General features: G+C 43.3%; 1 protein-coding gene across 2 annotated transcripts in view; it reads left to right on the plus strand.

The window, feature by feature from the left end:
- Window positions 1-25,153, plus strand: part of Soat1 (sterol O-acyltransferase 1) — a 48,222-nt gene that overhangs the window by 10,112 nt on the left and 12,957 nt on the right. For both annotated transcript variants that reach the window (XM_057769985.1, XM_057769986.1), the window contains exons 3-6: window positions 8,119-8,177; window positions 19,416-19,567; window positions 22,257-22,316; window positions 24,521-24,628. In XM_057769985.1, the coding sequence (XP_057625968.1) occupies window positions 8,119-8,177; window positions 19,416-19,567; window positions 22,257-22,316; window positions 24,521-24,628 (379 nt within the window). The remainder of the gene's footprint in view (window positions 1-8,118; window positions 8,178-19,415; window positions 19,568-22,256; window positions 22,317-24,520; window positions 24,629-25,153) is intronic.

Here is a 25,153-nt window from a genome sequence, read left to right on the forward strand (position 1 = left end):
GAGTCCTAGTGTGCTGCAAAGAGTGAAGCAGTCTTCCTCATATTCATGGTCATAGTCTGGGTGCTCTCCTCTGCCTGGATTCCCACGAATTAGGTTTCACTTCTTAGAGACAGAAAAGGTATGACTGAAACTTTCTGTCAGCATCATCACACACTATTATTCTCTTTATATTTTGTTTTTTAAAAGCTGTTTTGTTTTGTCAAAGGGCTTTTCTATGTAGTCTTGCTCCATCTCCCAAGTGCGGGGTGTAGAGACATTCGGCTCCCTGCCCAGTTCTCGTGCAGGGCTTCCTGCTTGCTTGGCAAACATTCTCTTGAGCTAGATCCACAGCCATGAGTTGGAACCATTCTAGGTTTTAATACAGCTGTTACAAAATTATGTTGTTTCGCTTAAATTAAGATGTATGGCACCCTCCTTAGTGAAGGTAGTGCTGATGGAATAGAAGCATTTCTCCACGTTGATGTTTGCAGGATCTGGATGAGTAAACTGTGACCTTTGAATTGCGATGGCTTGAAGGCCTTTCAGTGTGGCTGAATAGCCAGGCCAACCAGGGAGCTTGCTGCTTCACCTCACATGCATTGAGTTAAATTTAATTTTAATAGGATTCTTGGTGGTTCATATACAGGTTAAGATTTGAGGTACCGCTTTTATTCATTTATTAGTTTTTCTTGAGACAGGGTCTCATGTAGTCTAAGCTGGGTTGTAACTTGTTATGTATTTGAAGTTGGCCTTGAACTTTTGCTCCTCCTGCTTCTACCTCCCAAGTGTTAGGATCGTGGGTGTGCACCATCATCTTGAGACATGGCTTTTAGTGTGTCACATTTCATCTGGGGTGTGAATGAGAATCTTCCTTGAATGAAGATATGATCCAGTACAGTAGCTTGAGCTCTGAGTCAGAACCTCCTACGGGGGCCCCAGGTGTGAAGTGTGGAAGAACTCGCTAGATGGTACCCCGAGGTGTGACGTGTGTGAGCCTGCAAGATGGTACCGATTGGGCTTTGCGGTCAGATACCACTGCTGTGAAGAACGTTGATGTCCTGACTTCATTAAACTTTACCACAGGCGTAGTGGCACTGCCTGTAATCCTAGCACTCAAGAGGCAGAAGAAGGTAGATAGTGACCCCAAAGATAATAATGTTGGGGGACTGAGATGGCTTAGTGCTTAAAAGTGCTCCCTGCTCTTGCATAGGACCTGTATTTAGTCCCAGCTCCATATAATGCCTTTCGACCATCCTAGCCCCATTTCTAGGGAATCTGACTCTTCTGACTTCCTCAGGCACCAGGCACATCTCAGTGCACACACACACACATGACACAGTGCACATACACATGACACTGTGCACAGACATACATGTTCATAGTGCACAGATAAAACATTCATATACATAAAATAAATCTAAAATAAATAAAAAAATACTTGTATGTGTATGAGGCAGAGGCAGGGAGGCTAGCCAAGATTATACAGTGAGACCAGGTCTCAGCAAATACTCAAGAGTAGAGAGCGCTGCGCAGGGAGAGGGTTGTACAGACCTAAGGGTGGTGTGGGCTTCTCAAGAGTGTCTTACATCCTTATCTGTGATCTCGGTGGCCACGGAGGTCCTTCAGAGAGTTTCTCAGGCACTTTTCCCTCCTCTTTTCCAGTAAATGAGATCACAGGGTTTCCTGAGGTGCCTTGGGTGGATTATTATCTGATAAGTAAACCACTGGTCATAAAGGCTGCTCAGGGAGTTCAGACCTGCTTTAACATGGAGAAGTTTACATTCTTTTTCTTGAGCTGCCGGAGAATTGCACGTTTACATCTATGAAAGGATCTTCTGTTCCTAAGCGCGATCTGGTGCTCTTTGAGCAGCCTTTCGTGGGTTTTCAAGGCACGGTTTGTCTGTAGCCCTGGCTGTCCTGGAATTCTGTGCAGAGCTATAGATCTGCCTGCCTCTGTCTTCCAAGCACTGGGATTAAAGTTGTGTGTGACCACCCTGACTGAACATTCTTATGGGAACTGTCTCTTCAAGGGACATATTCTCTCTGTCAGCAACCTTTACGGATAATTTTAATTGTGTTGAAAGTTATATTTAAGGTTTATTTTATTTTTATTTATTTGTGTGTGTGTGTGGGGGGTATGTGCATGTGTGAATGCAATTGCCAACAGAGGTAGAGGCAGGAGAACCGAGAGTTCAAGCCTGATTTCATCTATGTAGCAAGTTTGAGGCTAGCCTCGGATAACCGAGGCTTTGTCTCAGAAAAGCAAAAGCAAACAAACAAAAAAGCAAAACCAAAAACCCGCAAAAAATAAAACCATAGACACAAAACCCGTATGGACATGGTGATGGCTTTGAAATGACTCTTAATTTCATCTCTTCATGGCAAGAATGTTAAAGCTAGGACGAAGGTGGTCTAAGAAAATGATTAGTAGGATGTTTTTGAAAAAGAAATCGGAAGGTTAAAAAATGTTTACGTGTATATGAGCATTTTGCTTGCATGTATGAATGTGAACCACACGTGTGCTTGGTACCAGCAGAGGACAGAAGAGGTCATTGGATCTTCTAGAATTGGAGTTACAGATGGTTGTGAATCACCATGTAGGTGTTGGGAATTGAACCTGGGTCTCTACAGAGTACTCTTAACCACTGAGCCAACTCTCCAGCAATAATGAGAAACTTAAAATCAGTCTGGGCTTCAGTTGGCAACAGAAACTTGCTAGTTAGTGCCTCTGCATTAGGTAATTCTGGACTTGCTGCAAGCAGACAAACCTGTAAAACGACTGTCACCGTGCAGCCCTCCATGGTTACCAGCAGGAGCACACTTGCTCAAACTTAAGATTTTTGTGTATTCCTGGGCCACTGGGATGTTAGAAGACATGGCTTTAACTAGGCTCAGTTGTCTACTGATCACATGACAATGTGCAAGACGTCTATTTCTTTGAGTCAGCTGATCTATTTTGAAAATAAAAATTGGTACAAACTTCTGCTTTTCTCCCTGTGTTTTAAAGGTTAAATTATTTATGTATGATAATTCTTTACAGGTTGTCAGTGGAATAATTGATTAGGTGTGTGAGTAGATCTTGACAGTGTTAGCAGTGATTAGACCAAGGTAATTAGCATACCTGTCGCCTCATAATTATACTCTATACAAGTTCAGATGTACCCAATTGTAAGATAAAGATTTAGTGATCCAGAGGTCACAGTGACTGCATAGAGAAGGGCAGTGAGAAAGTGAAGGTAAGCCGTCTTTGCAGGACATGCTATAGCGACAGTAAAATTGTACAAGATGGTTGGCTAAGACGGTTGAATGGGTTGTTGGAAGGAGCTGTTGGTTATTTTAAAGTAGTTCATCTCAAAGTCAGGATTTTATTAGTGTGATTTTTTTTTTGTTGTTACTCTAAACCAAATATACTTTTGTCAGTGGAATAATTTTAACTCTGCTTTTGTTTTTCAAGACAGGATTTCTCTGTGAGACAGTCCTCGAACTCACAGAGATCCACCTGCCTCCTTAGTGCTGGGCTGAACGGCGAGCGCTACCACCACCTGGCTCCCTTTTCATTTTTAAAATTACTTTTCAAATTAACACACCAAGAAATGGTTTTCATTTCTTTTTTTAATTGTTATGTTTGTGTGACGTGCATGTGTGAGTGGGTGCACATGTGCCATAGCACAGGTGGAGGGCAGGGGACAGCTTCGGGGAGCTGGAGCTTTCTTACTGAAAACTGTGGTTGCGCTGTCTTCCAGCGCTCTCCCTTTGAGACAGCATCTTACCCTATAGCCCAGGCTGGCCTTGAACTCTGTCTAGGTGAACTTCCTTCCTGCTTCAGCCCCTCTCACCCCCAGTGGTGACAGGAGACAACTCAGGGAGTCGGCGCTCTCATTCTACGATGTGGGTCCTGGGAAGTCAAACTCAGGTCGTTAGGCTTGGCAGCAAGCACCTTCACCAGCTGAGCCACCTTATCATCCCCCAGCTCAGTTTTTTTGTTTTGTTTTCCGAGACAGGGTTTCTCTGTGTAGCCCTGGCTGTCCTAGAACTCATTCTGTAGACCAGGCTGACCTTGAACTCAGATTCACCTGCCACCACCTCTGGGCCGCCCAGCTTGGGTTTAACAATGTGTTTCCTATTAAGATGGCACTGGGCCCCAGCTCTCTGGAGTTGCTCTTCTTAGATGCCAGAGCAGTCACAGTCTCAGCAAGGCCGGTAGATGGGTTGAGAGCTGGCCAGGGCCTGCGGGTAGGCTGCAAGTTTCTTCTCACCAGGCTTCCTGGTTTACCTTCTGGATGAGGTGTGGTCAGCACCCAGCCACACTTCCTGTGTCTCTCTCTGCATTTGCCAGCTGTCTGCCACACATGAAGGATTTCTGAAACTCTTCCTTTTTAGAATAGACTCTTTTTTTTTTTTTAAGGTGTATTTATTCATGTAGGTTATGGGTATGAGTACCCTGTCTTCATGCACACCAGAAGGAGGAGTCAGATCCCATTGTAGATGGTTGTGAGCCACCTTGCTGGGAATTGAACTCAGGACTTCTGGAAGAGCAGTCAAGTGCTCCTAACTGCTGAGCCCTCTCTCCAGCCTGGCCTGTTTTTTTTTTTTATCATTTTGATACTTTCCTACTGTGTCATAGAAGCAGATTCCAGCCTGCCCACTTTACAAGTTTTATTTTGTAACTTTTTTGTATGTTTGTTTTTGTTTTTTGAGACAGGGTTCTCTGAGGCCGGCCTCACAGATCTGCCTGTCTCTACCTCCCAAGTGCTGGGACTAAAGACTTGTGCCACCACTGCCTGGCCTTTATTTTGTAACTTTTAATAAGCCTTATTGAACAGGGTGTGCTGTCACCACCTATAATCCTAGTATTTGTGAGCTGTTTGCAGGCAGATCTCGAGTTTAAGGCTAGCCTGGGCTATGTAAGATACTGTTTGAAAACAAATCAAAGTTTTACTTAGCTGGGCACTATGGCTTGTGTCAGTAATGCAGACTGAGGCAGGAGGATTACTGTGAGTTTGAGGCCAGCCTGGGCTATGTAGTTAGTGAGTATCACCTTGGTCAGCACTGATTTACCATGCAACTGGTAACCTAGAAAACAAGTATATAACATCTGCCTTTTAGCAAAAAACATTAAATACAATATTGTAAAGTGATGAGATTTTGGCATTTTAATCCATGTAACATGAGGGTCTGCTTGTTGGGGTTTCTGTTCTGCTTAGTTCCCACAGCTATTAGGCCCCAAAGAAAAATCACAGAATTCTACATTAGATATAAACTGATTGGCCCATTAGCTCAGGCTTCTTATTAACTCTTATAACTTATATTAGCCCATTATTCTAGTATATGTTAGCCACATGGCTCAGTACCTTTTTCAGCAGGGTTGGTCACGTCCTGCTTCTGTGGTGGTCTGGGCAGGACTGGGAGGAATGGGCTTCCTTCTTCCCAGAATTCTCCTGTTCTCCTTGCCCCACCTCTACTTGTCTCGTTGTCCCGCTTATACTTCTTGCCTGGCTACTGGCCAATCACTGCTTATTTAAAACATAATTGACAGAATACAGAATTGTCCCCCACCAATCCAGATTAAATTCCCAGAAATCCAACAAGTCTTTATGTTATTTTCTTCTTTCTGGAAAAATCTTAGCATATACTTACCGTAATTTTTCTTTATCATTTGAGACTCTATCTATACATATATGTGTATATACATAAAATACCCACTAATAATATACATATAATAAAAATATGCAATGTATATACATAAAGTGTGTATATATTAAATATCTGATTTATTTTATTTGCATTGCTCAGAGGGTTCAAACTCAGGGCTGTAGTAGGAGCTGTGGGCCTCTTCCCACAGCCCGGCTCATGGCTGCCTGGCTAGCTTGTGCCCCGAAATAACAACACACAAACTGTATTCTTTTAAACACTGCTTGGCCCATTAGCTCTAGCCCTTACTGGCTAATTCTCATATCCCGATCATAATAATCTCTAATAATCTGTGTAGCACTAGTCTTACCGGGAAAGATTCAGCATGTCTGACCTGGCGGCTGGCTGCATCGCGTCTGGCTCTGAGAGGAGCTGCCCTGCATCTGTGCTCACTTCCTCTTCCTCCCAGCATTCTGTTCTGTTTACTCCGCCTATCTAAATTTTGCCCTATCAGATGGGCCAAGGCAGTTTCTTTATTGACCAATGAAATCCCACATCACAGGGCCTTAGCCCAAGCATTCTGCCACTGAACTATATACTTACAGTTCCTTAGACACACGCAGAGTGCCCCATGCTCCTGTAGGCCTTCACACACACACACACACACACACACACACACACACACACACACACACACAGAGCACCCTGTGATCCTATAGGCCTGAGTATTATCTTCTGTTTGTGTCCTTGCTCTAAGAGTCCGAAGGAAGTGTACAAAGCAAGTTTGGAACTAATAAACGATGCCATCTATGTAATAGCATGGTTGTCCTAGTTCTGACGTGAGATAGAAGTACAGGACTGTTCAGGGAGCAGGTTTGGTAAAGATCAGCAGGAAAGGTGTAGCTTAGGTTTTCAAACCACATTAAAGTAAGATTTTTGATACCTCAAGGAATAGGATGTAAATTAATTTTTTTTTTTTTTTTTTTTTTTATGGTGTGTAAGTGTGTAACCTCAAGGTCAGGAAACTTTCAGTCAGTTCTTTCCTTCTAGCACTTTGTTCCTGGAATTGAACTCTGGTCCTCAGGCTTGGTGGCAGGCAGGCACTTTACCTGCAATCTGTCTCACTGACCAAAAGAATTTTTACTAGACAGGTGCATCAACCAATTTAGCATAGCCTATGAATAGTCTTTAGATGGATCTGTTAAACGCAGTGGGTTTATCAATGTTAGCTAACATTTATTCATGAAGAATAAATATTGCAAGTCTAATTTTTTTGTTCTTTCTTTGTCTTTTTATTTTTTTGAGGCAGTCTCTGTATTTAAGACTGCCCTGGGTCTTGCACCAGGAGGCAGAGGCAGGTGGCAGAACTCTGAGTTCCAGACCCACATGGTCTGCATAGGGAGTTTCAGGCCAGTCAGCAGTACACAGTGAAACATTGTCTAAATAAGTAAATTGTTTTTATGACAATGCTAATGTCTTTAGTTTTTCCAACCCCACCCTCATCCCCTGCCTCTTCTTCCCTCCCCCTTCTCTCTTGGTTCTGTTATCTGGAATGTCTTAGGGTTGGCAACCAGGAGCTTCTCCTTCGTTCTTGAACTCTCTCTGCTGGAGCTGTTGAAGACCTTGGCTGGTTCTGTGACCTTCTAGGGAGAAATTATAGTTATCTGTTGGCAGTCTGGGGACACATCTTGAGTTTGCTTTCAAATAAACACACTTTAAAGTTTTTGAGATAACAAAAGTTTAGGTTGCGAAATCGACCGAAGTGTTGCAAGTTTTCAGGGAGACTGTTCTGTCTTTGAAGTAGAGACAGACACCTTTCCTTTCTGTCCAGAACCCTGCGGATGTGACCGTCGCATGGGTGTGACCGTATGGGTCCTTAGCTGTAACAGGCCTCTATCTTGCCATTCTGTAAGGCACCAGACCCTGGGTGCTCTGTGAAAGGACCACATTCTGTGTGGCAGCCAAGAGTCTGTGTGCCTGTCACGTATTCCTTAGCGTTCTAGTTTCATTTTATCTTTTGTTCCTGTGGTTTTGGAACAGCTTTGCAATGAATCCTTTTAAGATTTTTTTTTTTAAAAAAATTTAATTGTATTTATGTATGAACATGTGTGCACATATGAGTGCAGATGCCCTGGAGAAAGGGACAGGCAGTTGTGAGTAGCCTGACAGGCTGGGAACTATTGTGGGTCCTTTGCAAGCACTCTTAACCCCAGAGCCTTGAAGCCTCCAGCCCCAGTCTTAAAAACAAGTTTTTCATCCTTACACTTTACTCAGTGTCTTCATAGTCCCTAGTGAAGATCTGTTCTGGGACCTGACTTGTGAACCCGTACCTGTGTCTGTAAGCGTCTTAGCTGCTTGTGTGTCTTTCCAATGGGCACTGTCGTGTCGTGCACTGGTGTGTGTGCATTCCTCTTTATATTTGATTACTTTTGACCTCATGGTTTGTTGCTGTTTGAGAGTCAACTTAAAATTCTGTTTTAAACATTCAGTTATTTTTATTTCTCTTAGGTCGCATTACCATGAAACAGTTGATAGCCAAGAAGAGGCAGTTGGCAGCAGAGGCGGAGGTAGGTATCTTTTCTTTTTCAGAAGCAGAAATTGGGGCTTTAGGTAAAAGTAACAGTTTAAATATTCCTCGTTTATTTTTTAGGTTTTATGTATCTGTGGCTCTCACACTCTATTCTTTATTTTATTTTGTTTCTGTTATCGTGTGTGTGTGTGTGTGTGTGTGTGTGTGTGTGTGTGTGTGCGCTGGGCACATAGATGGATGTCAGATGTCTTGCCGGAGTCAGTTCTCTCCGTTCCCATGTGGGTCCCCGGGATTGAACTCAGGTTGTCAGACTCGGCAGCGAGCATTTTACCAGCGGAACCATCTCTCTGGCTCAGCCCCATTTCTGGTTTATTTTTAATCTTTGGAGACTCTTGTCTAATCCAGGCTGGTTTGGAACTATAGCTCCCCCTGACTGCGTTTCCCTAGTGCTGGGATCACAAGTGCCTGCCACCTCTTCCTACTTCTTGAAGACCTGTCTGCCTTTCTTATAAGGAAGTGAGATCTGTCCCTCTGTCTTCGCTCATAAGAATGCACGTGGCCTTTCTCTCTGCTTGCCGCGACGGCTGGTTAGATGTGCCTGGGAGCGCTTTGTGAAGAGTCCTGCCATAGTTCCTCCTACATCTGCTTCTGTTAGGTGTTCTGTCGGGGATGGTGAGATCATTTTAAAATCTAGTGTGGAGCCATTTTAAATGTGGATGTACTGTCCTACAAACCATATAGACTAGGCAGTGCCTTTAAATTTTCTAATAATATATAATTTAAATTTGACTGTGTTATAATTTTCCCTTTCCCAGTGAGGTCACGATCAAAGTTCACTGGCAAAATTGAAGATACGCTCAGTATCCAATGGCCTGTTTTAGTTTTTAAGTTCCCTTTAAAGACCAAGGGGATGTTCCCTTCCATCTGATTTGTTTGACACAGTTTTCCTACCCCCTTGCTTTGAATATGTCCTCTTCATCTATGATTTGATTGATTGATTGATTGATTGAGGTACTGGGAGGTAAACCTAGGGCCTACACATGCTAGGCAATCCCTCTCCTAACCCTGAGCATAGCCCCCCCCCCCCATCGCTAGCCCCATTTATTTGTTTGTTTAACAGAGATCTTGTTTAGAGACCTTGAACCCAACTCTGTAGCCCAGGCCTCAGCTGGCAACCTTCTGCCTCCTGTTTGCGATTACAGGCTCTGTAGCAGGGTTCCCTGCATTTATGTGTGCAGTGCTTTGTTCTAAATGAATCATTACAGCTAACTAATAAACTTGTGATTTGATTCAAATGCCCTTGAGTTGGCAGTTGTTGACTGGGACGTAGTAGCTTACTTGGTAGAGTGCCTTCTAACATACATGAAGCCCTGGGTTTGGTCCTCACACGTCTGCCAAAACTGTCTGTTTTTGCTTTGTTCCTGTAGGCTTCCAGTCACTTTTTATTTGGCAATGCAGGTCTGGCTGTGTTCTTTGAATTCTCCTCTCTCGTTTTACTTAAATGCATAGATGCACAACTCTAGTCTGCCTTGGAGACTTTTGGGAAAGTCAGGTCATTGGTCTTTTTATTTTATCATTTGAAAAAAACTAGAAAGCTTCTACCCTTGAATGTTCAGCCTTTCAGGTAACGATGAAAGAAGGTCCACATGGACCAAAGCGGAAGATGTGTTGGGTTTAGTGTAGACTAACGGGGCTGGGTTGCTTCTCCTGCTCGTGCGGCTCTGCCCTCGCACTGGCTTCTCTCCCTGTTGTACAGGGTGATACAGCGTCTCAGTTAGACACCTTGGAGCCCTGTGTCAGGTGGTGTCCATGGTAAGGACTGCCCCAGTTTCAGAGGTGTTGAAGACCTCTGCTGAGGTGCTCTATTTTATTTTATTATTTTGCGGGGGGTTTGGGAATTATTTATTTATTTTGTGACAAGATTTAGCCCAGATTGGCTTTAAACGTGACAGTCCTCCTGCTGGGACTGTAGGCACAGACCACTGTACCTCACTTACTGCTGTAGTCTATTTTATGGTTAATGAAACCAAAACCTCAGAACAGTCAAAGGACAGTGACTTCCATGGCACTGCTTGAGGAACACTTTCCGTACGTCCTGTTTAATGTCCCTGGAATTGGAATAGATCTCCCCTCTTCCCCCTTTCTGTCACCCCCCATCCCTCCTCTCTGGAAGCTGTCTCATGTTACCCCGGCCGGACTCAAACCCACTGTGAGGCTGAGGATTGTGTTGAACTCTGATCTTCATGTCGCCATCTCTCAGTCGCTGTATTCATGGCACGTGCCAAGTCCGGAGAGGAAATGTTTTGATCTTAGTAGCACACAAAAATCAGCTTTAATCTAAATTAAAGACTTTCAAAACTGAGAAGCGATCCGGGATGATGGCATACACTGTGACATGGAGGTAGGAGTGCGAGGAACCAAGTTTGAGGCCTGGGCAATTGAGACGCCACCCCAAAACAGTGCAAACAACAGACCGACCCCGTGAGAGAAGATGCTCTGATTTCTCTTCTGGCTATATAGCTTACCTTTACTAGAAAAGTGCCCACAGTTTAAGATCTTACCTTATTGTTACATTGCCACACCACTTGGCTTTATGACAGGAGGAATCTGCTTTCTTCCATACTCTTCTCTCATCATAGGGATGGTATAGGCTCATTGCAGAGAACCCCTAAGAGAAACATAAAAAAAGCAATAACTATCAACTAAATGCCTGCCACCAGGAAATAACATTTCGTCTTATTTCCCTCCTGACAGTTTTTCCTCTCCCTGTCATGCACACAGTTCCATGTAGATGGTTGTGCAGAGTTTGCATCTATCTATATAGGGAGGATGTGCCTTTATATGCTCATATATGCTCACTGCTGTTCGTGTTAGTTTGCATATTGTCCTTAATATTTTGTGCTTGTGTACCATATGTGTATTATATGTGATCTTAAAGTGTTTTCGTTACAGTTCTTTGTGTGGATGTCGCATTTGTTAACTATGAGGAATATATTTTTACTACTTTTCTAATCTTCTAGAATTTTCAGAGACCAATGAAATGAGTTGATGGAGACCATGAGAGTAAAATCTGCTACCCTTTGGTAACTGGGTGTGGCAGCACACACCTGTAATCCCCACGTTCACTAGGCTGAAACATTTCAAGTTCAAGGTTAGCCTAGGCTACCATCGTAAGGTTTCTGCTGCTGTGAAGAGATGCCATGGCTGTGGCAACTCTGATCAATGAAAGCATTTAACTGGGGCTGGCTTATAGCTCAGAGGCTTGTTGTCATCGTGACCGGAAGCATGGTCTGCAGGCAGAAGTGGTGCTGGCACAGGAGCGAGAGTTCTACATCCGGATCAGCAGGCAGCAGGAAAAGAGAATGCAGCTGGGCCCGGCTTGAGCTTCTGAAACCTCAAAGTTCACCCCCAGTGACACACTTCCTTCAACAAAGCCACACTTCCTAATAGTGCCATTCCCTGGGAGCCTATGGGGGTCATTTTTATTCAAATCACCACAGATACATAGTAAAACTCTGTCTTTAATAATACTAAACAAACTAACAAAACATTTGAAAGATAAAGATGAATAGGTTGCTGGGCGGTGGTGGCACATACCTTTAATCCCAGCACTAGGGAGGCAGAGGCAGGTGGATGGCTCATTCTGTGAGGTCGAGGCCAGCCTGGTCTACAGAGTGAGTTCCAGGACAGGCTCCAAAGCTACAGAGATACTCTGTCTCAAAAGAACAAAAAAAGGACTAGGTTATTTAAGTGGAAGATTAAGATGGATAAATATGTTTCAGCTTAGTTTGGGCTGATTAAAATGAGATTAAGAATATTATGTAGACTAAATTTGGTGATAGCCCAGTGCGAATTTCGATACAGGGTCTCTATCTCAGGTAGGCCTTAAATTCACTTTGTAGCTAAGGATGACCTTGAATTTCTGATCTCTTGCCTCCACCTTGTAATGCTGGAAAGCCAGGCTTACAAAATCATGTCTGGTTTATGCTGTGCTGAGATCAGACCCCAGTCCTCCTGAGTTCCTGAATGTTAGGTAAGCGTGCTACCATCTGATCTACATCCACAGCTGCTCTCTGCCCCGTTTCAGGTTTTGAGGCAGAAGCTCAAACCGTTAGCTTAGGCTCGTCTCAAACTGGAAGGAAGCAAACTTCCTGCTGTGTTTTCCCAAGTACTAGGATTACTGCTCTGTGCTACCATGTCCTGCTCGCAACACTTTGCTTAAGTCTTTGCTTTTAAACAAAATGCTTTTGACTTAGCCTGAATAGGGCTTTCCTTCTTATTAGATTATCCACCATTAGGTTACATGCTTACATTGACTTTTTATTTTTATTTTTTTAATTGTTTTTATTGAGCTATATAGACTTTATTTTTTAAGACAGGGTCTCTAGGTAGCTTTGGCTGTCTTGGAACTCTCTATGTAGACCAGGCTGACCTCAGACTCACAGGGGTCCACCTGCCTCTGCCTCCCATACACATTTCTATTTTATGATTTTTTTTTCCCTCCCTAAAATTTTGTTGGTTTTTGTTTTGTTTTGTTGATGGTACTAATTATATATACAGAAAATAGTTCAGACAATGTGTGGTGGAAAGCAATATAGTAATAATGAAATCTGAGATTGTGTGGACGATATTTTCCCCAACCAGCAGCTGACAAGTTCTGGGGTTTGCACACACCACTTTACCCACCTCTTCTACTAACCCCTCCCGACTCCAGGCTGGAGCACAGGACCTTGCTCCAGCTAAGCAAGCATCTTATCACTGAGCTACGGCCCTAGCCCTTCAGTTGAGTTTTTAAAGCTTAGGTTTCCCATGTGTAAAATAAATATTATAATATTCATTTGTTTTCAAGGCTGGGGATAATGTATAAAAGCCCTCAGAAATCTGTCACAAGTACTCATCTAATGAACAGTAGTCACGTGGTTTTCAAGCCTCTTTCCTTCATAGCTTCTAGGGGAAAAGTCAGTGAGGTGTTTGGTTTTTGTGTTTTAATAACCACTTTCTACATCCGTTATAACAAAGGTTGAATTAATCCACCATGGCGTGTGTAGGAGGTTTGGTACTGGTTGGTTCCACAGTTGTTTGAAAATTGCAAAGACACTTTTATGAGTGCCTGATGCGTGATGTACAAATAGAGGTGGTATTTGTCAAGACAGGGTAGCCCATGCCTGTAAGCTCAGCACTTGGGAGGCTGAGGCAGGAAATCACCTCCAGTTTGATGTCAGTCTGGGCAAAAGATCAAAAAAACCAACCAACCGACCAAGATACTGAAAGTCATTGGGGAAGGCAAATGGAAAAAGAGAGAACTTTATATTGTTTTCTTTTCTTAAATTTATTTATTTATTATGTATACAACATTCCTTCCATGTATGCTTGCATGCCAGAAGAGGGCACCAGATCTCATTATAGATGGCTGTGAGCCACCATGTAGTTGCTGGGAATTGAACTCAGGACCTCTGGAAGAGCAGCCAGTGCTCTTAACCTCTGAGCTATCTCTCCAGCCCCCAAGAGAGAACTTTAGAAAAGGAGTTAGGTACAATGAAGGAAAAGGACAAGGAGCATCTTTCCAGGGCAGACCCTGGAGTCAGGAGCATGCCTGCTTTGTCTAGAAGGGTTGGGTTTCTGCTCGTGCTACAACCTCTGTGCCACAACCTCTTTCCATGAGGTTGAAAGGAAGAGCCAGGCACTGAGTCAGAGCCACCAAACAATTCTTAGACTCCTAGGGGCCTTGTGGAGTCAGCATAATCCTTCTTAAAGCCATCTTTGAGGAAATTGTGAGTCCTGTGTCCTGTGGTGTTTGAGATGCTAAAAAACTGCCCTGATTGGTTTGTGCTGGGGCTGCTTCTCCCAGCCTAGTTGGAAGTTTTTCAGCCTTTGGAAGAATTATTTGATTCATCCCCAGATGACTCTTGTTTTCTCATTTCAGAACTCAGTCCGATGTAGCTTCAGCCTGGAGGCTTTCTATAGAAGCTGCTCTCTGAGGTGTGGCTGTGAGCGCGTTTGTAAATCTGTGCCTAAAACGTCCATCCATTCCCACCCGGGTACCTATCTCATTCCTGAGCGCGTGTGCTTTTATTATGTAGGTTCCCAACCACAGGATCTTTGTTCTCCATTCTTGGACTCTTCCGGGTGATCTAATTCAGCTGCTTGCTTAAAATAGAATGTGAGCCCCAAAACACAGTGCTTTTGATTGCTGAGTTTCTGTTTGTTTGCTTTTCGGTTGTTTGAAACACGGTCTTATTCTGTAGCTCTGGGTGGCCTGGGTACATACAGAATGGCTAGCAATTCTCCTGCCGCAGCCCCGAGTGCTGGGGTGGTTACTAGATTATCTAAACACCTTGCTTTTCTAGTCATTGTCCTCTCCCTCAGCATCTGTCCACCCCTCGAGGGCCACTGGCTGAGGGAAGTTAGTACGCACAGAGGCGAGTTTGAGAGGTCAAGTCTGGGAAAGCCCCAGCTAATGCCATGTCCCTTCAGTTACTCAGACTTCATTCGGACTAAGTGTGCTCACATTTTGAATTCTAAATCACAGTTTTGTGTGCTAGGAGAACGTGAAAGGCAGGAGCAGATCACTCCATCAGCTGTCCTCTCACAGAGGGGGTGGCAGTAGTCACCAGTGTCATCTCTGGGGATTTCTGAAGGGAGTTTAAGAAACTTCTGTTCTCCACAAAGGCAGTGTTCTTGAGTCCACTGGCAGCAGCTTCTGTTGACTATTTTTTGTTACTTTTTCTTATTGTTTTTATTGAGCTATGTATTTTTCTCCGTTTCCTTTTCTTCCTCCCCTCTCTGACTTTTAATTCCTCAGAGAAAGACATTAAGATATGAGCATTAGGCAGCTAATTATAATACCGTATATAAGGTGCTACATTTAAATGATTGTCTTAGGCTGGGTGTGGTGGCGCACTCCTTTAAGTGCTTGAGAGGCAGAGGCAGGCGGATCTCTGAGTTTGAGGCCAGTCTGGCCTATAAGAGCTAGTTTCAGGACAGGTTCTAAAGCTATAGTGAAACCCTGTCTCAAAAAACAAAACAAAATGCCGGGCGGTGGTGGCGCACGCCTTTAATCCCAGCACTCGGGAGGCAGAGGCAGGCGGATATCTGTGAGTTCGAGACCAGCCTGGTCTACAGAGCTAGTTCCAGGACAGGCTCCAAAGCCACAGAGAAACCCTGTCTCGAAAAACCAAAAAAAGAAAAAGGAAAAAAAAAGAAAAAAAAATAATAATAATAAGAAGAAAGAGTAAAGATTGTCTTGGATTCCTGAAGTGCCCACGTACAAATTTGAGTTCAGGGGGAATGAAAGGCAGGCGTTAATTCTGTTGGAATGCTCTGTGCCCCTTCTGGGGTGTCAGAAAACTTGAAGCTTTCTGCTTTACACTGGTTGTCACACCGATGCCTGTGTCTTCTCATGCTGCCCCTGTTGTCCTTTCTCTGTGACACCGTTTCTCCTCATTGTTAGACAAAAGCAAGGGCTCTGCATTCATCTGAAGCAGTGCATAAGGAGTAAGAGCTATGTCATGCTGGGTGCCGGCACCTGCTTGGGCTCTGTACTTGTCAGGCGAGGGCAGGAGGGTTGGTTGCCTTGAGTTAGGGCCTGTCCTGGGCTACAGCATGATTCTGTCTTAAACAAGAAAAAAAAAGGCTCATCAATTTTTGTTATTTTATAGTGTGTGTGTGTGTGTGTGTGTGTGTGTGTGTGTTTGTGTGTATAACACTCATGTGCCACGGTACACATCTGAAGGTCAGGGGAGTTAGTGCTCTTTCTCTAGTCAGGTTCCCAGCAACTGAACTTGGGATGCCAGGCTTGCACTGCGATAGTTTTCCAGCTGAACCGTCATGGTGCCCGTCCGCCTCTGCCCGCCTCTGCCTGCCTCTGCCCGCCTCTGCCCTAACTTAAGGCAGTTGTTTAGCTGGAGCTGAAGGAAGGAAGACTTGACTAAGCAGTTTTTACTGTATAACTCTTTAACAACCCTTCCCCTGTGCTTTTATTGTCTTACACTTGATACGTGGGTGTGTCACCCTGGTATCAGCGTGCGAGGAGTGCCGAAAGAGGTGGCTTGGAAGCCTTTCCCTTGTTTCAAGACCTGGGCTTCTCTTTAGTGCTGAGTAAAATCGAGGTTTGACTCCAAGCACAGGGAGGCCGAGGCCTTACACACATGGCTTGTCCCCTGCACCCTTCTGCCCGTCCCTGACCTTAGCGCTTAGCACTTTCTGCTTCAACAATGAAAAACTCCATTCTAGAACTTATCAAGGGCATTGCACTGCTCACTCCACAAGAACAGGGTCCTGGGTTCGTGTGTTTAGTATTGCCTCCCTAGTTAGTGCCTCAGAGTGCCCCAAATTTGTCCTAGTCCTGGGTGGGATCAAAAGATCTGGCCCCTTCCCTCTCAGTATATTTCTCCATTGGAAAAAAATCACTTTACTTTTTAAAATTTATTTTAGAGTCAGGTGTGGTGGCACATGACTTTAACCCAGCACTTGAGGCAGAGCCGTAGCATCTGTGAGAGAGAGCATGGTGGCATATTCCCACTACCTGCTTCCCTTTGTGCAATTGCGTGCATAGGCATGTCTAGGCTTTTGTTTCACATACTCACTCTTATTGTTTCTTTATTATTATTTTGAAACAGGGTCTCACTAGAACATCCCAGGCTGTTCTAGAACTCTGTGTAGCTCAGCCTGATCTCAAAATTATACCATTCCTTTTGTGTCAATGTATTGTAACCTGAAAAAATGACATATTAATAATATATAAATATTTTCAAAAACTGCAAGTATTTATCTTAAAATGTTAAGAAGAGATGGCTCAGAGGTTAAGAGCACTGACTGCTCTTCCAGAGGTCCTGAGGTCAATTCCTAGCCACCACATGGTGGCTCACAACCATCTGTAATGAGATCTGGTGCCCTCTTCTGGCCTGCAAGTATACATGCAAGCAGAACACTGTATATGTAATAAATAAATAAATCTTTAAAAAAAATATTAAGGACAGCTAGAGGCCCAAATAACAATTGTGTATAATTTTTATTTGTGTATATTTTGAGACAAAGACACCTCCTGCCTCTGCCTCCTGTGTGTCTGGATTACATGTGTGTGCCACTTCACATGGTTCTACATATCTATTTTCATAAGATTTTATATGTATAGATATGTATATATAACATGCACACACACTCTTAACTTTTATGAGTATGTATGGCAATATTTAGCTATACAACACATACATATTCATGATGTTCTTTCTTGTTTTTATTTTTTGGTTTTTCAAGACAGGGTTTCAGCCGGGCGGTGGTGGCGCATGCCTTTAATCCCAGCACTCGGGAGGCAGAGGCAGGCGGGTCTCTGTGAGTTCGAGGCCAGCCTGGTCTACAAGAGCTAGTTCCAGAAACCAAAAGCTATGGAGAAACCCTGTCTCGAAAAATTAAAAAAAAAAAAAAAAAAAAGACAGGGTTTGTTTGTGTAGGCTTGGCTGTCCTGGAACTAGCTCTGTAGACCAGACTAGCCTTAAACTCACAGAGGGCTGCCTGCTTCTGTCTCCTGAGTGCTGGGATCAAAGGCATGTGCCACCATGACTTTATTCATGTTTTATGGTTGGCTAAATACATAGTTATGGAGATAGGAATAAATATTATATAAACATAGCTATGATATAAAATGACATGCATTAAAATGTAAATTGTGGGAGTTGGAGAGATGGCTCAGTGGTTAAGAGCACTTGTTGATCTTGCAGAGGACTGGGATTTGGTTCCCAGCACCAACATGGTAGTTCACAACCATCTATAACTCCAACTCCTGGGAATCTGATGCCTTCTTCTGACCTCTGCAGAGACTAGGCGTGTGCATGGTATTTATATACACATGCAGGCAAAACACATACAAGAAGATAAATCTTTTTTAAAAATGATTTAGAATGTTCGTTATGGGAACTTAGGGGCAAAGGGATTTGTTTAGGAAAAAAGACTGTGGTAATTACATAATATAGACATAATGTATTGATTTTTGTTTTCTAAATAAAACTATTAAAAGAATGTTCTCATTTTTTTTATTTATTTATTTTTATGTATACAATATTCTGTCTGTGTTGTGCCTGCAGGCCAGAAGAGGGCACAAGACCCCATCACAGATGGTTGTGAGCCACCATGTGGTTGCTGGGAATTGAACTCAGGACCTTTGGAAGAGCAGGCGATGCTCTTACCCTCTGAGCCATCTCTCCAGCCCGAATGTTCTCATTTTTATCTGCTGTGGTGTATGTGTTTGGGGCAGGGTCTTAGTCCAAGTGGACTCACACTTGCTCTGCCTCTGCCTCCCATTTATCCCATTGTGCTCCTCTGATGTTAGTGTCCTTCCTAGATGCTCATTTACCAGGTGGTCCTTCAGTATCCTTGGGAACGTAGACATATCGCCAGGCATAGTGGCACGTGACTGATCCCAGCACTTTGGAGGTGAGGACTGCGAAGATCAAGGTCGTTTGTCTACATAGCAACTTTGAGGGAGAAAAGAGAGTAGAAAGGTGACAGGTATATATTATATTGATGGAGGAATTACTTTCATTTAATAAAGAAACTGCCTTGGCCCATTTATAGGCCAGCCCTTAGGTGGGTGGAGTAAACAGAACAGAATGCTGGGAGAAAGAAGCCGAGTGAGGGGTCGCCATGATTCTCCCACTCCAGACAGACGCAGGTTAAGATCTTTCCTGGTAAGCCAGCTCGTGGTACTACACAGAATATTAGAAATGGGTTAGATCAATATGTAAGAGCTAGCCAATAAGAGGCTGAAACTAATGGGCCAGGCAGTGATTAAAAGAATACAGTTTCCGTGTAATTATTTCGGGGCATAAGCTAGCCATGCGGGCGGTCAGGTGCCGGGGACGCAGCCCTGCTACTCATATTACAACATTATATTTTCTTTCTTTTTTTTTTTTAGGGGCAGGGGTTTAAGACAGGGTTTCTCTGTAGCTTTGGAGCCTGTCCTGGAACTAGCTCTTATAGACCAGGCTGGCCTCAAGCTCACAGAGATCCTCCTGCCTCTGCCTCCTGAGTGCTGGGATTAAAGTATATATATATACCAGCAGGTATATATTTTCAACAGGGTGTATGTTATTACTGTGTTTCCATACATGTCTGAAACTACAAATCAATGATAGAAATTATTTCTTCTGCTTTGACTCCTGTGAGCTCACTTGTTTAGTATGGCTTTCCGTCGACCCACACTTTAAGGGATCCCCTCAGAGAAACGTCAGTGACCCACAAGCAAACGCTGACATTTTTATTTATTTGTTTAAAACTTTAGGAACTGAAGCCACTGTTTCTGAAGGAAGTTGGTTGTCACTTTGATGATTTTGTGACCAATCTTATTGAAAAGTCTGCATCTCTGGACAATGGTGGCTGTGCTCTTACAACCTTCTCCATTCTTGAAGAAATGAAAAACAACCACAGAGCCAAGTGAGTATGTGTGTTGTTGTCTCCCAGTGTAGACATCTACTCCAGCCAGCTCCGTGGTCAGAACGTGGAGTGCAGTGGAAACGCCCCGGGTCACTCCGTGTCAGCACTTCTACATTTTCTTTTTTATATTTTTTATCTTTTGAGCCAGTTTCTCACTATGTTGCCTTGGCTGGCCTGGATCCCTATGTGGATCAGGCTGGCCTCGAACTCACAGAGAGTTGCCTGCCTCTGCCTTCTGAGTGCTGGGGTTAAAGGTTTTTTTTTCCTTCTTAATATAGGATCCCATTTATTTTATTTATTATCATAGCTTATTTTATTTATTTATTCATTTATTTATTTATTTTGGTTTTTTGAGACAAGGTTTCTCTGTGTAACTGCCCTGGCTGTCCTGGAACTCTTTTGTAGACCCGGCTGGCCTTGATTGAATTCATAGATCATCTGTCTCTGCCCCCGAGTGCAGGGATTAAGGGTGTGCGCCACCACTGCCTGCTTAACTTAATTTTTTTTTTTTTACATTCATCTGTAGTAGGAGCTGCGGGCAGCGTCCCGCCACCTGGCTCCCGGCCACCAGCTAGCTTTACACCCTAAATAACAACACAAACTGTATTCTTTTAAACACTGCCTGGCCCGTTAGTTTTAGCCTCTTCTTGGCTAACTCTCGTATCTTGATTAACCCATTTCTATTAATGTATGTAGCACCACCTTACCGGGAAAGATTCAGCATGTCTGACCTGGCGGCTGGATCCATGTCGTCTGGCCTCACTTCCCTTCTTCCCAGCATTCTTTTCTGTCTACTCCACCCACCTATGTTCTGACCTATCAGACCAAGCAGTTTCTTTATTAATTAACCAATGAAAGCAACAGATAGACTTATGACCTTCCCACATCATTCATCTATTTTGTTTGTATGTATGTGTGTATGTTTGTATATATGTATGTGTATGTGGGGGCATGCAGTCCACAGTGGACATGGAGAGGTCAGAGGACAGTTTTTGATTGTCAGTTCTCTCCTTCCACCCTGTGAATCCCAGATTGAATTAAGGTTGTCAGGTTCGGTGATGAATATCTTTAACTGCTGAGCTGTAACACTGACCCAGTATGGGTTTTATAATGTGGGTACAAAACCTTAAACCAAGCCCCTCATGGTGAGGTAGATGCCACAGCTATCTGCATGTTACAGATTAGTGCAGCTATGTGAGATTTTGCATCAGGGATCTACCCTGGAGTCTGCTCCAGAGTCCTTGATGTAACCACATCCATCCCATGCCTGTTGTGTACTATTCGGTGTGTACTCGTAGGAAAGTACCCTGCAGTTAGTATGTGTTTAGAGGGAAGGCATCAACAGCTACTGTGTGCTAATTTGCCCTTGTGGGCTCCCTGAATGGTTGTGAGAGTAATAGCCAACAGCAGCGCCCTAATAAGATGGTATGTGAGTCTCTAAAATGTGTTTTATTTCCCCAAAGCAGCTGATATGATGAGGAAGCTAGCTGTTGGGGTTGTTGCAAGTTCTTTGACACCGAGAAGTGTCCCATAAACATCAGGTCAAGAGATGCTGCCAAGCCTGAATTCAATCCTTGGTTTAATCTGGTGAAAGGAGAGAACTAACTCCCTGCAAGTTGTTCTCTGGTCTCTGTACACATGTGTGGTCTACCCTGCCCCAAATAAGACATTAAACAAAATGTTAAAAGTAAACAAGCATCAGGCAGTGTGGAGGACACATCAATAGCATTGTGCAGTGTGGAGGACACATCAATAGCAGTGTGCAGTCTGGAGGACGCATCAATAGTGTGCAGTGTGGAGGATGCATCAATAGCGGTGTGCAGTGTGGAGGACACGTCAATAGCAGTGTGCAGTGTGGAGGATGCATCAGTAGCAGTGTGCAGTGTGGAGGATGCGCAAGTAGCAGTGTGCAGTGTAGAGGACACATCAGTAGCAGTGTGCAGTGTGGTGGACACGTCAATAGCAGTGTGCATTGTGGAGGATGCATCAGTAGAAGTGTGCAGTGTGGAGGACACATCAATAGCAGTGTGCGGTGTGGAGGACGCATCAGTAGCAGTGTGCACTGTGGAGGACGCATCAGTAGCAGTGTGCAGTGTGGAGGACATATCAATAGCAGTGTGCGGTGTGGAGGATGCATCAGTAGCAGTGTGCAGTGTGGAGGATGTATCAGTAGCAGTGTGGGAGACACATCAGTAGCAGTGTGCAGTGTGGTGGACACATCAATAGCAGTGTGCAATGTGGAGGACGCATCAATGGCAGTGTGCAGTGTGCGGTGTGGAGGATGCATCAGTAGCAGTGTACAGTGTGGAGGATGCATCAGTAGCAGTGTGCAGTGTGGAGGACGCATCAATAGCGGTGTGCAGTGTGGTGGTACATCACCTCCGGGTCTTTCAGGATGGGTGGTTCAGGGTCTGCCTTACCATGGGCTAGAAATGGAATCTCTGGTGCTTCAGTTAGACATCTGGCATAGCTCCTACCTAAATAAGTATACATGCACCCACTCCACAACACTGCCAGCAGTGGTGAGATAATGTGCATAAAACCCTCAAGAATAGTACTCGATTGGATGGGGAAAGGCAGGCAAAGAATGTTAGCCAGTACACTTGCTGGTAAGCACACTCTTGCTCCTGCGATTAAGCTTCTTATTGTTCTTCTACTATCTATGTTTTAATTGTTTTTTCTTTTCCAGAGATCTGAGAGCACCTCCAGAACAAGGGAAGATCTTTATTGCAAGGCGGTCTCTGTTAGAGTGAGTGATTTTTGCTTTTGTTAATTATTAATTTGATTTAGGAAGGAAAAACTGTCTTGATTTATAGAATTTCTGGTCTGTCTGTCTTTCTATCTAGTTTGTTTCAAGACCATAAAAGTCATGAACTTTGATGTTTTTATGTTCCTTCTCGCCTATCTTCTAGTTCTCTTTCTGGCTTCTTTGGAAAAGTTAGATATAAAAGCAGCTAACTATCTTTTGAGAAATTCTTTGAAGTTGTGTTACACAGAATTGTTTATCAAGAGAGTTAGCAGAAGAGAATTTGGAGAGAATTTTGGATTTGCTGCTGTCTTAGGGTTTCTATTGCTGTGAAGAGACACCATGACCACAGCAACTCTTACAAGGTAAACACTTAGTTGGGGTGGCTTACAGTTTCAGAGTCCATTATCATCATGGCACAGCATGGCAGTGTGCAGGCAGACAGTGCTGGAGAAGTTCTTGTTCTGCATCTTGACATGCAGGCAACAGGAAGTGAACTGAGACATTCATTGTGGCTTGAGCATATATGAGACCTCAAAACCCTCTGCCTCAGAGACACTGCCTCCAACAAGGCCACGCCCACTCCAATAAAACCACACCTCCTAATAGTGTCACTCTCATTGAGGGCCATTTTCTTTCAAACTACCACAACTGCCTTCTTAATGTGTGTGTGTTTTCCTTTGATTCTTGATAGTTTTCTTTTCAAAAATCCATGATTATCTAGTCTCTTTAAAATTGCATGCAATTAATGCATTGTATTGACTTAATTCATGAACCAAAGCAAAAGGTGCACTTTGAATGGGAGATGGCTGTTTCTTCTTTCCTGTTATTAGTCACTGATAAGTCCCCTACTTATTCAGGTATTCATTGGGATATTGATAAAGTTTACCAGCATTAGGAGAGAGCATTTGGTTGGTGAAAATTACGGCAGGTGCTGTGATGTGCCTTCCTTTAAAAATGAACCTTGTTTATCAAAACTTACTTTATAAGCCAAATTGGGGTGTGGTTCCTAACCTTGATGTGAAGGACAGAGTTTTCTATATTCTGTTCATGTTGTCATTTAAAGCAATCGGGCCATGTTCTTTTTAAAATTTATAATCTGAGAAAAATGCAAGCTTTCCACAAAGAAGTAAGAGTCACTATTTAAACATTTTAACATAAGAACTGCATTATTTAAAATTAATAAAATGAAGGGGGCTATAGTTCAGTGATAGAGTACTTACCTAGGCATGCATGAAACCCAGAGTTTAGGCCTCATTAATGAGAAGGGAGGAAAAGGAAAAACAAGGGAGGAGAGAAATGTTATCAATATACTTGAATTTAGCCAGGTGGTGGTAGCACATGACCTTTGGGTCTCTGGATCTCTGTGTGTTCAAGGCCAGCCTGATCTACAAGAGCTAGTTCCAGGACAGGCTCCAAAGCTAGAGTGAAACCCTGCCTTGAAAAACCATAAATAAACAAACAAACAGATAAATAAATAAATTATACTTGAACTTAAAAAAATAGAAATGTGACCAAAGAAATGGCTTAGCTAGGCTTCTATTAGAGTTTGAAGAGCCATTATACAGAGGCTTAAAAATGTTTTAGATCCTTCATAGTCATTTAGAAGCCGCACATACTTCCCATACATAGCCAGTTGGATAGAGAAGATGCTGACTGAGGAAGAGTCACCCACAGGGTTATTCTGTTAAAAGGCAAACAGCCAGTTTGAAGGACTGCAGGCCAGCAGAAAGTAAACAGCGCTGGTTAAGGTTTAAGTTGGTGGGCGGTAGGTAGCTGGCTGCCATCGTCACAAAGGAACACAGACTTTGTAAAGTTTGTAAAGCCGGGCTCTCGGCTCCGGAGACTTGGAATAGAGCCTCTGTCCCTCCTTTCTGGCGGTCCACATTTGCCCACACAGAAAACAGCTCCCAGTGGGTTTCCTAGACAGAGACTGCTGCTCTGGGGTAGCCATGCTGTGTTCCATGAATCAGTATCCTATTGTGGAAAGAAAGTTTAAGAACCTGCTTTTTTTTTTATACCTTGATTGTATCATTTAATTTCTGTATATTTTAGGTTTATGCTCTGCTCTTTTGAGTTTTTAAAGTGATTTCTCAAAGAGTAGATTGAACATCTTGTAAACTGCTTTAAGAAGTATCATTGTTGTGCGGCACTTTAAGATTAAATATAGATGATTAACTCATGATCTGCTTGACCTGCATTTGCAGTGAACTGTTTGAAGTGGACCACATCAGAACAATCTACCACATGTTCATTGCGCTCCTCATCCTCTTCATCCTCAGCACGCTCGTGGTAGATTACATTGATGAAGGCAGGTAAGACAGGCAGCGGGTGTCTGGCCAGCGGATGTGTGAAATGACTATTCTCATTTGCTTAAAATAATTCCAGGACAGCTGCATTAGTGATGAGTTTCTTCTCCTAAAACTAAAAGAAAAAGTTTGGTCACTCATCAATGTCATCATCAATTTTTTTTCCTGAGGAAGTAGTCCAGCTAAACTCAGGTGTACTATATGGCTGAAGGTGACCTTGAACTCTTGATCTTACTTTCCCCATATGGCAGCTGCCCACCTCTCTCTACGCCCTCCTTAGTCCGCTTTGTTTCCCAGTTTGCTTCTACTTTCCTATCATCTGCACATACACGATCTTTAGTGTCTAAAGTCTAGAACCCACAAATGATAGAAAACATGTAATATAAATATAAATAACTTTTTCTGGGGTTGACGTAATTCCCTTAATAAGATTATGTCCAGTTGCACTTGTTTTCCTACAGATGATAAAACTTCATTCTTTAGATTGAAAAAAATTTCATTGTGTACACATACCACGTTTCCTAAGTGTCC

Source organism: Chionomys nivalis, chromosome 5 (assembly GCF_950005125.1).
Source record: "Chionomys nivalis chromosome 5, mChiNiv1.1, whole genome shotgun sequence".
Lineage (NCBI taxonomy): Eukaryota > Metazoa > Chordata > Mammalia > Rodentia > Cricetidae > Chionomys > Chionomys nivalis.